Genomic DNA, 14,498 nt, shown 5'->3' with positions numbered 1-14,498 from the left:
GGAGGACACGACCTCCCCTCCCTCCCAATTATCACAGACAGGAAACGAGGAGGCCAGAGGACGAGCAGGGACGCACAAGCAGGGACGCACAAGCAGGGACGCACAAGCAGAGACGCACAAGCAGAGACGCACAAGCAGGGACGAACGGTGGCAGGAAGCACAGCAGGAGAAGAACCACAGTGTCCATAAAGGTTGGAAGAGCCCAGGACAAACCAGCTGGACCCTGACAAACCCTCCCAGTGGCCTTTTTACTTGGTGTCGAACTCTTTTACATTTTTTAGTAGATCCTTTTTTTAGCTAGACTAAACAAAAATATAATTGTAGTTATTTTATAATAATTTATGGGTTTTAGTTTCTAATAAGAGCATCTTTTACCCTCAAATGTATGTCTTTGTGATCTATTCTGTTCTACAAAAGAACCTTTTTTTATGGCAACCTAGACTCCCCAAACTAGGTGGCGTTGTTGAAATTTTTTATTTCCTATTTATATAAAATTGAATTAGATTTTAATTATTGGATTTTAAATCCCCACCTAACAGGGATGACATATACGTTAAAAAATGCTTTATGAAGTTCAAATGAAATTAAATACTGGTGGAGGGAGTAAACCGTCCAATGTCAACAAGAATAATGTGGCTGGATGAATATGCCTGACTCAAGAAAGGAAATGTGCATATCATTTCTCCTTATCAACAATCACGGAATTGTCGCTGTTTTATTCACTGTGTTTGCAGCTCATGTTTCTTTTCTCTTTTCATGCTTGTTCTAAGAAATGTCTCCTTGAGCATACGGCTCAAACTGTTAATATACACACTGTTCATATAGTTCATACAACTGCTCCTCAGTGAGAAACAACTTATTATCTGCCCAACAACAACAACGAAAAGGATTCTTCTTGGAAATAGTAGTAAAAATATTAATATGTGCAAAGAATTAACAAACTGGCTGCATCAGTCACTGCGGCATCAATGCGAGACAGATGCCGGATGAACACACGGTGGACAATGATGCTTTTTAGTGTCCTCATAGTGACAGGGACTTCAAAATCTGTGTGGAGACGAGAACGAGCCCCGGCCAATATAGGCAGAATGAGGCTGATTTTGCCATTATAGCGTCATGCTCTTTTCCCTCTTGGATGGGAGCCCGGGCTGACAGTCAAACGTCATTATGAGCCAGCGGCCTTGCAGTTTGTCACTGTCAGTCCCCCTAAATGGAGACTTTGTTTTCAAGATTTGTAAAGATTTATGACATTCCGGGCACTATTTAAGCGCTAGTGCACAACAAAGTCATTTTGTTTAATGCATAGCCACTTTGAAAAATGGCAGATTGTGAAGGTTGTGGGCTTATTTCCTCGGAGCACAGACATAATACAAGGCATTGTGCCCATTTTTAATCTTTCAATCAATGGAATCACAGATGTCTCATGAAGTGTTGGGGTTTTGCTGAAATGAATGTTGACATTTTCATCATTGCTGTTTAGTCCACCTTTGAAACCAGTCCCCAAAATGAATTTGCAGATTTTTGTGAGTTGTACGTATATGAAACTCTAATGTCAACTGGATGCAAGTATATGTACATGCATTGCTGAATCATGTAAAGCAGTTATATCAGTGGCAGAAGCAAACACACATGATTTATTATATATTTATTATTAAGTTCTTTGTTGTTGTTTTGCAGTTTTGGTTTTATCTTTCTTGGCAAAACTATAAAGACTAGACTTATGGAAGATACAAAAATGCTTGTGAGAAGGATATTATACACAAAACAAAAAACCCTGTTACGTAGGCCTATAGAAACTCGTTGCATTATCCCCGTTGGGCAGGAAATGCCACATAGTTTTAATCCCACTGCCGAGTGACACATTCATGGAAATTACGGGAATATCGTGATGCATCTGCTGCGCTATTGAAAATAAAATTGAATTGACGGTCCTCGATGTGACCGAGCAGCACGTTTGCCCCAATGGAAGTCCCCCCCCCCTCTCTCCGCCCCCCGCAGCGCCCCCTGCTGGCCCACCGGAGCTCCTGGTGTATAAAGTGCCGCGAAGCCTCGACACGCGCAGTCAGTGCGAAAGGAGCGTCCACTCCCTCCAGAGGAACGCGCGGCTTCCACGGGGATCCCGGCGAAGGGGAGAAAAACAAATCCGCCCACCGACTCGTTGGTCACTTTCACATGAGTTCTCCCACCTTGTCAGAGATACGGGCACACTTGACAGATCGTTTCGCGGCAGTTTGAGGGATGTTTTAGGGAGAAGTTGTCACTGCGGGCAGTCGGAGCGCGCGCGCTGTGCTTGAGCCTTTTATAATGCGGAGAGATCAAGTCTCGGTAGTTTGTCGGTATGAACGCAGCGCAGACGGACCCTGAGAATCGGCTTTCATGGATTGACTTGATTGATTTGATTTTTTTGTTTATCTTCTTCAACGTCAGAGGATTGTTCTGAGTCAGCCATTTGAAAATTCTCTCACAAAATCGTGGATTATTATTGGGAGAAAAAGGATTTTTCAGAAGTGCACCTTGAATGAGGATATACATCTTTTTTTTTGGTTTGCAGTTAGTATAAGCCTTGCTCAAGGATCCGGGAAGGGGAGTTAACCCTTTCGGAAGGTGGAAATATTAGTGGTATTGGACCCTAATTCATCTCTCTACCCTGCTGAGGCCAATATGAAGTCTATTACTGTGTGGATGTGCGCGCACGTCCTTCTCCTGCTCTTAGGTGAGAAGTGAAATATAGAAAAAAGATTTTTTGTGTGAATTGTTTGTATTGTAGAGATTTATTTTGACGTCAGTAATCACGACCAAGAGGAATTTTATGCTATGCACTTCTCTCATCCAGGTTTGAGGACACGTTATGATTATTTGTGGTAAAATGCCGATGGGCGTTCATGTTATAACCGGATTGTGTTTAACTGTTACGCATTGCAAACCGAAGTTGGTGAATATGAGCACATCACTTGTATTGCATCCGTTCAATAACCACGGCTTCCATATTAAGAATGCCTAATTATCTTATATTATTTAGTCAGTAAAATGAAAATATCTGAGCTAATTTCAGTCACACAATTGGTTCATGATGAGAAATTCCATCACCAACATCATTATCATCACCATCACCACAATCTTCATCAACCACAGAGGCACCATTGTAAGTGTCGTTCACATGCGATACGACAGTGCTGCAGATAAAGTCCCCGTAGTGATTTCAACTTCATGTTACTCTTCTGCTCTGAGTCGTGGATGCGGAATCGCTCCTCTCTGAGCCCAATGCTCAACATCTCCACACGGGGTCTCTCTTGTCATTTCACCAGAACCGTCTCCCTCTTTGGCGTCAGGGCGCATCTGAATGTGGACTCCCGTCAAAAAGCGGCACACAAACAGTTTACTCATTGCAAGCCGCACTTTTCCGTGTGAATCAAGTGTAGCTCAATCATTTTCTTTGGTGAGATAATTTGACAAACCACTGATCGAGTCTTCTTTTCATTATGTTTAATAAGAAAATCGTATGCCGATGCCTAACTTTATTTGCAAGCTTTAGATGAAGGATACGGCTAATTCATCGAGACATAAACAGAACCCATGTAGAGATGTCTGAGTCAAATGTGAACAACAAAGAATTTAAACTGCTTTTCTAAAAGACCCCGTAGCAGGTATGGGCATGTCATCTAACCTGTTTAAATGCTCCACGTGAAAAAATGAATTGAAAGCAGGTTTGAGATATGTGTTTGCCCTTGTGTTACATTACATTACATTACTCCCACCCATTCACTTGCAATTTCTAAGCCTAATTGTCTCTTGTCACCCCCATCTCTGTCCTCCCGTCCCTATAGATAAGGCCAGCTCCTGGGATGGTACCTCAGCTTTGTCCGTACTGGTGGCCAATGATTCTCCAGGATCTCCGGCCACTGGGTCTGGACCCGGAGCTCAGCCAGAGTGGGTGGACTGCATCCAGGCCAGTGACATGTGCAACCAGAACCCTTACTGCAGCTCTCGGTACCGGGTGATGCGCCAGTGTCTCGTGGGCAAGGAGAAGGAGGCCATGCTGGACAAAAACAGGGAGTGCCAAGCAGCATTGGAGGTGCTGCTGGTTAGTCCTCTGTACGACTGCCGCTGCAAGAGGGGCATGAAGAAGGAGCTGCAGTGTCTGCAGAACTACTGGACCATCCACATGGGACTCACTGAAGGTAGGAGGCAGATGGTTTTACAAGTTACTGTCTCACAAAATGCGTGGCAACTGCAGGGTCTGTAATGTCATGACACCTCTGTAACTCGATGGTATATACCTCAACACATTTTTTCACCAGAAAATAGCACTTGCTTCTCTTGTGTTCACTAGTTTTCCTTCCGTATTTCTTTTTTTCACTGTGTTTGATTAATCTATTACTTCATATGTCATGTACAATGGATGCATTGCTGCAGTAGTCTATCTCACTCGCCTAATGCATAAGACTTTCATTCATTAAGATTATAGCAGTTATTTTAAATGAATGTTCCAATCTCAAGTAAGAGTGTACTTTCCGGGCAAAGAAAAGAAGGATGTACACCACACTTATTTTTTATGCCTTATTCCCCGATGACCTTTTATAGCGATACATAGACGCCCATGATGAAAAATATATGCTTTCCTACTTTCCTCACCCTCTCAAAGGTAATGGAGCAATAATGGAATTACATTAGGTAGACCTGTTATGGCAGACTTATTGGTTTTCACCTAAAGTGTTCCATATTACCATGTAATTAGGTTACAATCGTGTAGCTCAGTGGCCCTTATGTGTCCACTTATGCAGAACATAAAAAAGCACTCTTGTTTTAACATTGTAACCCTCTGATTTCTACATTGCAATAGATTTAGAGATGCACAAAGCTGCCTCCTGAACTGCCATGACTCCAATCCCTTCCTCAAGCACGTTTCAGATGCAGCCAAATCTGACAGAATATGACCTGAAAGTGCTTCAGTGTCTTCGTGCGAGCGGGGGGGGGGGGGGGGGGGGGGGGGGGGGGTGTTACCCAATGGTCCCATGTGCGTAGATGTGGCTGAAGCCTCGGTGACCGGTGTCAAGTGGCAAACCATTCAAACACTGAGGACATAATACGCTCAGCTGTTTTGACACGTGGGGTAATGGTGGTAGCGTTGCTAAGTCTCCGAGCTCTGAGCGTTCTGGTCTTTAGGTTTTGATCCGTGAAGTGATTCGCCAGGCTGACTGCTCATAGCGCCGGCTACACTTCATCAGACTGATGGCAGCAGAAGGTCCCTGACATGAGATCAAGGGAAATGTAATGACATGCATGCTCCCCAGGCCTTCGTCTCCGTCCATGTCTTTTTTCTTCGTTTCAAACTCTTTTCCCCTTTGTAATGATCTCTCTGCTCTCCCTCCATGTTTCCTTCTGCTTGCCCAAACAAACAGCCATATCAGTCAAAGTGTTTGTGTTTGAAAGCGTTATGCAAGTCGTCTTGCTGACAGGGATAGAGACCTCCTGTGCCTGCAGCATGCCCTTCACAGAGCTTGTGTTTCTTAATGAATAAATGCCTCTCAGCTCTGTCCGGTTTTGGCCCTGTCGCCCTCAGAGATAAAAACCCGCTTTAACACAAACGAAAAGCTCTTATAGTGCAGCTTTAATCTAATCACGATCCATTGTGCAGTCAAGCAGGCTGTTGTTAACTGGAAACAATCTATGTACAACATCCATCTCTGGGAACAAACACGAAGGGCCGAATCCCAGCACAACATCTCTAAAAGGCCCCAAAGCCACTTTAAAATTATTTATGGCCAAATCAGGAATGTTTCTATGTAGTTGGGTTAGTTTACATCTCATTTTGCTCATGTTAATGTGGAGAGATGAAGAGCCCAATAGTATGTGAAATACTGAAAAGAAGAACTAGCGAAGGGGAAATGATAATGATGATTATCAGACGATGGAAGAGATCGTGAAGAACAGACGATGGAAGAGATCGTGAAGACCTGTGAAATTTAACTAATGTGATTGAGTCTTTTTGAAAAGAAATTATCTGATGTCATATTGACAAACATATGCTGTAACCTAAAGCCTTCGGGGTTCAAAGCCAAGGAGAAAAAAATTAGGACTTTTCTTGTGACCCATGTTGACCAGAGGCAGGAAGCTGGCTGCAATCTTGAGGGCTAAAACAATGTGTTTGTGAAGAAAAAGCTGATGTTGACCTGAGATGATCAGGGATCAGATTAACCCCAAGCAAACGGCACACAGATACTCCACTGCCTCAGGCAAGGGAATCTTTCTTAGTATGTATTCTTTACTTCTAAAACCGAGTGAATCAAGTAAACAGATACAAAGTGCATATGTGAACATGAATAATCACAATGGCCAAAGACAGCAAACATTACACATATTATTAACATATTATTTTTTGTCAGAAGAAATTTATTTAAGACTTTTCTTTCTTGTCTTCATGAATGTGCTACGTGAAAAAGAAATGTATAGATGAGCTTGGACCATCATAACTACAACTAGGGTTTGTGTTAAAGACTGCAGACTTTATAAATACACAGGAGTACACTCTAAAAAATGTCACCGTAAATTAACGGTATTTTACTGGCAGCAAGGACGCCAGGAATTTACCGTTATTTTAGGGTATAATACCGTAAATGGTTTTTACACTATGTTACCGTAAAATGGATTACTGACGTCGCGTTCAGGAGCAGTCGGTCACGATTAACACTCAAATGACTTTTAGGCAATGAACACTTTGAATAATACAAATATTTATAATCTTTACATTCCAGCCACTGAAATGACAGCGAAGGCGGCGCATGGGATAGGGAGGGTGTGCTGTGCAGCACAAGTTTGGCGGTTCAAATCCTGGCTGCTCCCTGTGCCAAGTTGAAGTGTCATTGAGCAAGACACCTAACCTCCAATTACTCCACATGAAATTATGTCAAACCATGGGCGTTTTGGATAAAAGTCACAGCTGCATGTATAGTAATGTCCTGTAAGTCAAAGTCATCATCGTATCTTACAGGACTTGTTTTTCAGTGGCTGACATGGGCTTCCATACATTAACCTACAAAATATGTAGATGGATTGTGATTCACTGCACTTGTATGTGTATTTCCACCACTTCATAAAATGTATGTAACATGCAGTTAAATCACGGCAGTCTGCTATTGTAAATTTACAGCTTTAACTGTTTATTCATGACATTGGCTGTTAATTTACGAACAAGAGATGGAAATTTAACTGTATGTTACAGTTATTATGACATACTGTAAGATACCGTTAGAAATGCACCGTAAATTTAGCAATTTGTTACAGTGTAGTAACTTGGCTTGAAGTCAGGTAAAGAATAGCAAATATTCAAATTACCTTGGAGAAATCTGCTTCTTGAAATTCTTGCTATTCATGCTACTTTGTTCCTTTCTCCTTCCACTGACATGTATGCCATTCAGCTGCACAATAGTTACATAAGCACTGTAACTTAAAGCAACAGTACGAACAAAAAATATAATTACAAAAATAAAAATGATTACTTATGATTTGTTTCATCTAGCGTATTGTTTTTATACTTGAGATGATAATAATGATCCATATAGAATAGATAATGGGCTAAAGAGAGAAATGTAATTAAACTATAGTTGAATGCAGGAGCATTATCACTTTTTACTTAATGTTCGTTAATCATTGCTAGACTAGAAGACCCTTAGCTATCCGAAACTCTAGTTCCTCCTGATGTAGTGATGTCGGCAGATGTGATGACCACCAGTGGAAAGTTCTCTGCTGTCAGAATACATTTCAGATATTGTTCAGAAGATTTAGACCATTGCAGATACGTCTCCTTTCTCGTGAGCCTTCACTCCTCCTTCTGTGTGATAACGTTCGAATTGAAAGTAAAACGTCTACCATGAGACTGAAAACTCTAAATATCTTTTCTTATTGCAAGCAAGTGTTAGTGTCTCCAGTCACATAAGTGCAGTGACAGGCCTGACTGTTTAAAAGGTGTTTAAAAAAATGAAACAGTGCATTGCTGCTGAGAAAACACAACAGAGTAACATGGACTCAATACCCTCATTGAGTGTTGCATCGGAATACATTATACACCGGTGAGACTCCACAGCTGTGATGTGGTATTACCGCACATTTCCTCTCGTTTGTTATATTTACCTCTATCGCCTGCATTTAGGCTGTACTGTACTTCCCTGATTGGCTCAAAACCTCCGGGCTGAAAAGTGTTATAATGCCGCCTTGCGCTGTCTTTGAGCCATCAGTACCGGTGCTAATGATGACCTGTGGATTGTGTTTTCTAACGGACGGATGGCAGCTGATTTCAATGTGTCAATGCAGCCATTCTTGATGGATGACGGGTTGTTCGGCTCTGAATGGATCTCGGTTAGTGGGAGGCAATGAGGTCTAGCTGTTTGAATCTATAAAATAAGTAATTACTAAGAAAGAAACATTGGCCGCTACACACAGCAATTCTGTGTAGGCTGCTGTGGCTTTCTTTCAATTGTGCCCTGGGTCTCATGTGGCCATAGGCTTGCAGGAGAATAATTAATTTAAACGATAAGTTCCACACCTAACATACATTATTTCATAGCCTCGGCCATGAGACCACAGTCACAAAGCAGCAATCGAGGAATCTTTTGTGGGGACCTTTTAAAGCGGTTTAATTAGCTGATTCGACAGAGAGAGAGAAATCTCCACCAGCGCTCCACAGCAATCTTTTCCATTTCATTGTGAGAGAAGACCCGTGTCTTAAGATGTAATAACGAGAAGACAATTTTGCGACTTGATTTATTTTCTCTATTCCCATGAATGTCAGCGTTGCAAAGGTCAACCTGCGAATGTGCCTCCACATCATGCAAACACCACAAGTTGGCCCCCTAATGCTGTGGGCAGTTACACAAAACGGACAGTGTAAGAAGGACTTGCACATCAGGAGAGATCTATAGGCAGGGAGGAAGAGAAATGAAAAGTGTGACAGACGGTACAGGAGATGAGGAGAAGGCGGTAGAAAACTGATGAGAGGAGAAGAAATGTTCAAGGGAGAGAGACAGAGAAAAAGGTTGAACGAGTGAGCGAGTGATAGAAAGAGAGAGAGAGTCACGGGGGGGAAACATAGAAGAGGGGGAGTTACAAAGGTACACAGTATTCCTGGGTGAAACCATCATTACTATGAGCAATGGTAGCAGTCACCGGCCATTACCTTAGCCATCCACTGTCATAAGCAGAACATTTTTCCAGACTGGCCCGCATGTCGGGGTATAAGGGGAAGCAGGCTCCTGCATGCTGAATACGTCCTCTCTCCGTTTCCCCCCTCCTGTGGCCGGGGAGCCGGTCGGCACTCGCTAGGTGGCTGCTTCATCATCAGCGGAAGGGTCCTGTCGATAGCTCCTGGATGTGATCAATAAAGTCTTTCAATGCTTTCCCCGCCTCGCCCTTTCATCCCCTTTTTATCTTTCTTCCCAAAATGTGAGGAGGAGCGGTGAAATATGATGACAAAAAAAACAACCACGGTGGTGTTTGTCCTCGTAAATCTGTCTAACGACGTTCTGCCCTGTAAGGTGAAGTGGTCGAGATGACTCCCATTCCCATGTGAGGCCGCGCGGTGTGGTAGTGCGACTGAAATGCGGGCCGGGTAGGTTTAGATTGGCCCTTTTTTTTGTAGCGGAGTGAGTTCTCCGTCTCTCTTTCGCAGGGGAGAGTGAGTGACGGCCCATTCTGCTCAGTGAATACTGTCATGATGTGGGCATTAAGACTCACTCCGGGCTGGAGGGTTCACAGCGGTCCTGAATGAATGTGTCTTTGCACAAGTCAACTAGCGGGCGCAGCTGCTGTCATCACAGCACGGCTACTTCCATTTCTCTCGCCCTCGAACTCTCCCTGTCTCTCCAGCTGTCTCTCTCTGCATCATTAATTGAAGCTGCGCTTTGTGATCAGGTTGTCAAAGCACACCTTGGCAAACACATATGTAGCTTCAATACATCTAATGAATCATTTGGGTTGTTGTCCTTTAGTTATTAATACAGCAATGACTGTAATCGTGTTTACAGGAAGAACTCAGTGGCTTAATATTGACTGCTTAAGATGTTGTAAATAAATAACATCCAAAATGAGCAGAGGCTTAAATATTTTGCTGCAACCCTACTGCCTGTTTCACCCCAATATGCTGCTGCGCCATAAAAATGATAGCTGTTTTTTTAAAAGTTTTGCCGGATTTACTTTATATTTAACATTTAGTACCTGACACAAAGTGTTAAATCGCTGATTAAGGTAAGCGCAAGTGTAACTATTCATATTACCATTACATTGCCATAGCCAAAGGCATGAATAAAATGTTCAGCTCTCATTTTCTCAGCTGTGTTTGCCCAGCACGCTTCACTGGATTAGAATTGTGACTCGAAATATTATTCTGAGCTAATCCAATATTCCATTTGTATCATTTGAAATTGAGTTTAAAATGTCAATATTACTTCAAACGCAAAACCAGTAACTACATTTACGCTTCAACTTGTGTTTAACACAATTGGAAAAAAGATGCATTTTCAGTATCACTTTACCTTGTCTTGTCCTTGGTGAAATAAGCACATAACAGGACGTTGAGGGCAAAGATTAATGCATTTATCTTCATGTAATAGAAATGTGAATTCACATATTCCACTGTTGTCTCTGATACCTTTTCTATAAAGTACAAGTGTGCTTTGATAAGAGCTTTAAGAGAAAAGTGTTCCGGCTAGCCTGATCTCCAGCGACAGCTCATTTGCAGACTTTAGGGGGCTTTAAACAACAAAGGATCAGTCACCTGTCCTTGTCAGCCAAATTTGTGCAATAACCAGCAGGGCTCAGCGGAGGACCTCCAGCTGTGCTCCAAACTGCTCAGGCCGTGCCGAGCTTTATCTCTTTGTTTTATATTTTTAGGAACAGTACTAAAAACGGTTATTGCTTAAATAAGAGATCATCTTTTCCAAACAATTCCTCCAAAAAAAATCAATCAATCAATATGAAGCAGGAACAAAATCAGTGGGCCTTTTAAAACAAACAATGACCGCTATTAAAGTTGCCTTGGCTTTCAGCAATAAATGGTTTGCCAAGAAAGTCGCTAACGGATCTATAGTTTCCTTCACCCGACGAGATTAGCTTCATTGATAATGCATATATGAAAAGGATGAGTGATGTGCCAAGTGGCTTCGTGAAACCTCTGACGACCGAGGAGAGGACAGTGAATCCAAGCAGTTTTCCAGCATATCGACGAGAGAAATGCCTGCCTGTCTGTCTGAGCTGCGCCGTCATGCTCCATACTGTCAGAGCAAATGAAGTCAAACGGAGGCTTAATTACAGCGATAAGTTGTTTCCCTCAGGCTAAAAACATCCTATCTCTAAACAGCTGGGAAGAGTTCTCTATTATGAATGCATAATTGGGTCCAAGATGACTGTCAAAGACCACCGTTTTTTGAAAGTACAACAAGGCCTCCTGCTGCGGGGTTTTCACATCCTAAGGGTGTGTGTGTGTGTGATTGTAGTGTGTTTTGCATTTTTAAGATTCTGCACGGCTTGTGGCATTTATGTTGAATCCCTTTTAATATGCATTCACTGCGGTTGTGGTTTCATGTTTTATAGGATCACCACTGCGCGGTTGGGCTTTTGAAAATGAATGAGCCTTAACACTGTTTGATCCAAGGCTGATTTTGCAGTGGAGCTTCTTAGCAATTGAAGAAGCTACCTGATCAAAATGCTTAGCAACCTCATTTGTTTTGCTTTTAGCAAAAGAACTTCCTTCATTCCGCGTTGCTATGTACAGCACAAACTGTTGGAGGTGGAAGAAGCATTATCTGAGAAATATCTGTCTCTTCTTTGAAATCCAAAATGACTTGTCCTACGCTGCATTCGACATGAAGGACAGGTTACGATGGTTGTTTGCCAAGTAAGTGGTAGTCTTAAATCCCTGAAAGGCTTCTAAAGCACTATAGCTTTTGTAGGTAATTGTTGCAATTAGAATCGCCGAGAGATCTCGAGTTCGGAAGCATCTTCATTGTCTCTCTCTCTGGAAACAGAAACGTAACATGAACGTTGATGGGAGCATTGCAAAGGCAACTGAAAAAAAAAGAAGGCAGATGCACAGACGCACTTTCAAATCAATTCATGTGCAGACGTATTTTTTAATACACAAACAAACAAGGAGGCAACATTTAGGTAATTCTCTCTGAGCCTCCCTGTCACTGCTTCTGTATTTCTCCTTCCTCCTCTCTCGTCCTTGTCCTCTTTCCTTTTTCCAACATATTGTTCTCATGTGTGGTGCGGCATAATGGAGCCGCACAGTGGGGCGGCACAGTGGTGCGGCGTTTAGCCCTGTCGCCTCCCGGCAGGATGGTCCTGGGTTCAAACCCGCCCAGCACCTTTCTGGGTGTAGTTTGCATCTTCTCCCCGTGCCTGGGGTTAAACACAGCTGGCCGCCATTGACTCCAGCCCCCTGCCACCTGCTAAGCTGTATAGAAAATGACTGACCATCCTCAACTGTGCAATATGTCAATAGCCATGTGCTCAGAGAATGGCCCACTGAGTGTTATGATTGTACATATTGATTGAGAACACTTAAAAAAATGTCTTACAGTTGAGTTTGTGGACAAGATATGATAGAAAATTCTCTTAAGTCAAAACAAGTCCATTTTTACTTAAATGTCAAAATTCTTCTTTTTAGTAAGATGCAAAAAAATATCTAATATTATTACATAATTTCTTATGGTAAAACATGTTTACCTAATAAAAGGATAACACTGAGCGGAATGTACTGCTAAATACACACGCGCACACACACACACACACACAACACAACATTTTTATGCTTCATCCTTTGAATACGCCTCCGAGGATGATGCCGGTGAACAAAATGTAATACATCTATTGATTGGATCTACTGAGCGGGCGGTCTTATACCGACAAGTTTTAAGATTTTCTCATTTGTAGCAGCAGGGATCCAAACCTGCCTCACAAACACCCTCGCTGTGTTTCTGTTGGGATCGGAATGCAAAGCTATTACACACTGGAGGGTTTGTCTCAATCACAGCAAATGGCTATGAATTTTAAATGTGGGATTACGGCCTACAGAGAAGCAGGCACATGGGAGAGACTCAGTCAGTTGAGTGCTAATTTGATTTTAATTTTTTTTCCCTTTTTTTTTGGAAACAGCTCTGGCAACATTGTTAGCAGGGAAGATGCATTACTTGTACTTTACCCTCCCCCCCCCCATCCTCCCAGATCCCCCCCCTTCACCCCTCTAAAAAAAGCTTTGTCCAAAAGAAAATGATAATAATGATGAACATCCTGTTTTTCATATGAAAAAGAAAACATTGCTCATGAGGGGGGCAGATGTTGGTCAGCCAGTCCAATATATGGAAATTACATCATAAAAAATGTAATTTAATACAGTGTTCCTATTAGGAACATGTATTGAAATGCCTTTTGGTTTGAGCGTTTTCTTTCAGGGGGGACGCTTAGAGTGAAGAATAAATTCTTCTATCTATCTATAGATGTTTGGCACAATGGCTCGGCCTGCAGGTGGGTGATTGGGCACAGGAGTTCATTTGATGGGGCATGACCTCGCCTAGAAGCATTCCACTTTGGAATGTTTTTCTGTTTTTTTATTTTTAGAAATGCTAAAAGGCTCTGCGCGGCTCGAAGGGAAAGGCTGTCCATTTGATAATGAATCTTTACTTTTGTTTCAGGTGGAGACGTGGACGACTCGTCCCCGTATGAACCTGTAGCACCAAACCGACACCCTGATGCATTTCGACTGGCCTCCATCTCCTCAGGTAACACAGGTTTGATTTGACGTTTTGGGGATGAATGAATTAAGAATTATGAATTTTTTTTGTGATAAATCACAGTCCAGGAACTAAAGAGCCTGTGTCGATCTTTGAGCACTGTCGACTCTCCTGGTTTAATTGGGTTTGTTTCGTTTGACCTTCGACGACTGTTGTCAGCTTGTGAGGTAAAGCCACCCCAGATTTCCCCAGCTATTGATCCAGCTTTCAGTTTTATTTCCTATTTGGGTTACTAATTAAAAAGCCGAGCACTCATCTGGCGATGATGTTCAATTTACTGGGTATTTGTTGTCAGGCTATCACTAATAAATGCAGATCTTATTATACAACACAGCTGCAATGGTGCTGAGAAGTAGGTTGTACATATAGGCATGACACAGAGACAACGCCCGTCCATTGCTAGAGTTACAGGCTACAGTCACTTTACAGTCAAAATTCAGTCCTTTTTTCATCCCATTCTGACAGAAATTTCCGGAGGATGTTCTCTTCTGTTTTATTTTTGTGTCGCCAAAAGCAACGCACAAACACTGAAGCCAACTCATTTCCTTTTCTTTTGGCTGATGTCATTTTCTTTGTTTTATAACTGGGAGGTACAAGAAAGGTTTTGTGTAATCCCCTCAGCTTGAAATCAGCAATGTATCACATGCTTTTGAAAATGTGACTGTTTGATATTTTGAAAGAAGAGGTTCCAGGGTAAATATTAAAAAGAGTTTTGTG

The 14,498-nt window shown here is 42.2% G+C and overlaps 1 protein-coding gene across 2 annotated transcripts in view; it reads left to right on the top strand.

The window, feature by feature from the left end:
* The first annotated feature begins 1,969 nt into the window (after window positions 1-1,969).
* The window catches only part of LOC120830991 (GDNF family receptor alpha-2), a 40,512-nt gene continuing 27,983 nt past the window's right edge, over window positions 1,970-14,498 (top strand). Inside the window, exons 1-3 of one of the 2 annotated variants that reach the window (XM_040196071.2) lie at window positions 1,970-2,713; window positions 3,825-4,178; window positions 13,683-13,769. In XM_040196071.2, coding sequence (XP_040052005.2) covers window positions 2,662-2,713; window positions 3,825-4,178; window positions 13,683-13,769 — 493 coding nt within the window. In that variant the 5' untranslated portion in view covers window positions 1,970-2,661. The remainder of the gene's footprint in view (window positions 2,714-3,824; window positions 4,179-13,682; window positions 13,770-14,498) is intronic. The other variant, XM_078087623.1, reaches the window with a different exon arrangement.

The sequence above is a fragment of the Gasterosteus aculeatus genome, chromosome 13 (genome assembly GCF_964276395.1).
Source record: "Gasterosteus aculeatus chromosome 13, fGasAcu3.hap1.1, whole genome shotgun sequence".
Lineage (NCBI taxonomy): Eukaryota > Metazoa > Chordata > Actinopteri > Perciformes > Gasterosteidae > Gasterosteus > Gasterosteus aculeatus.
The sequence above is the reverse complement of the archived record's forward strand: the minus strand, read 5'-3'. Positions and strand labels throughout refer to the sequence as shown.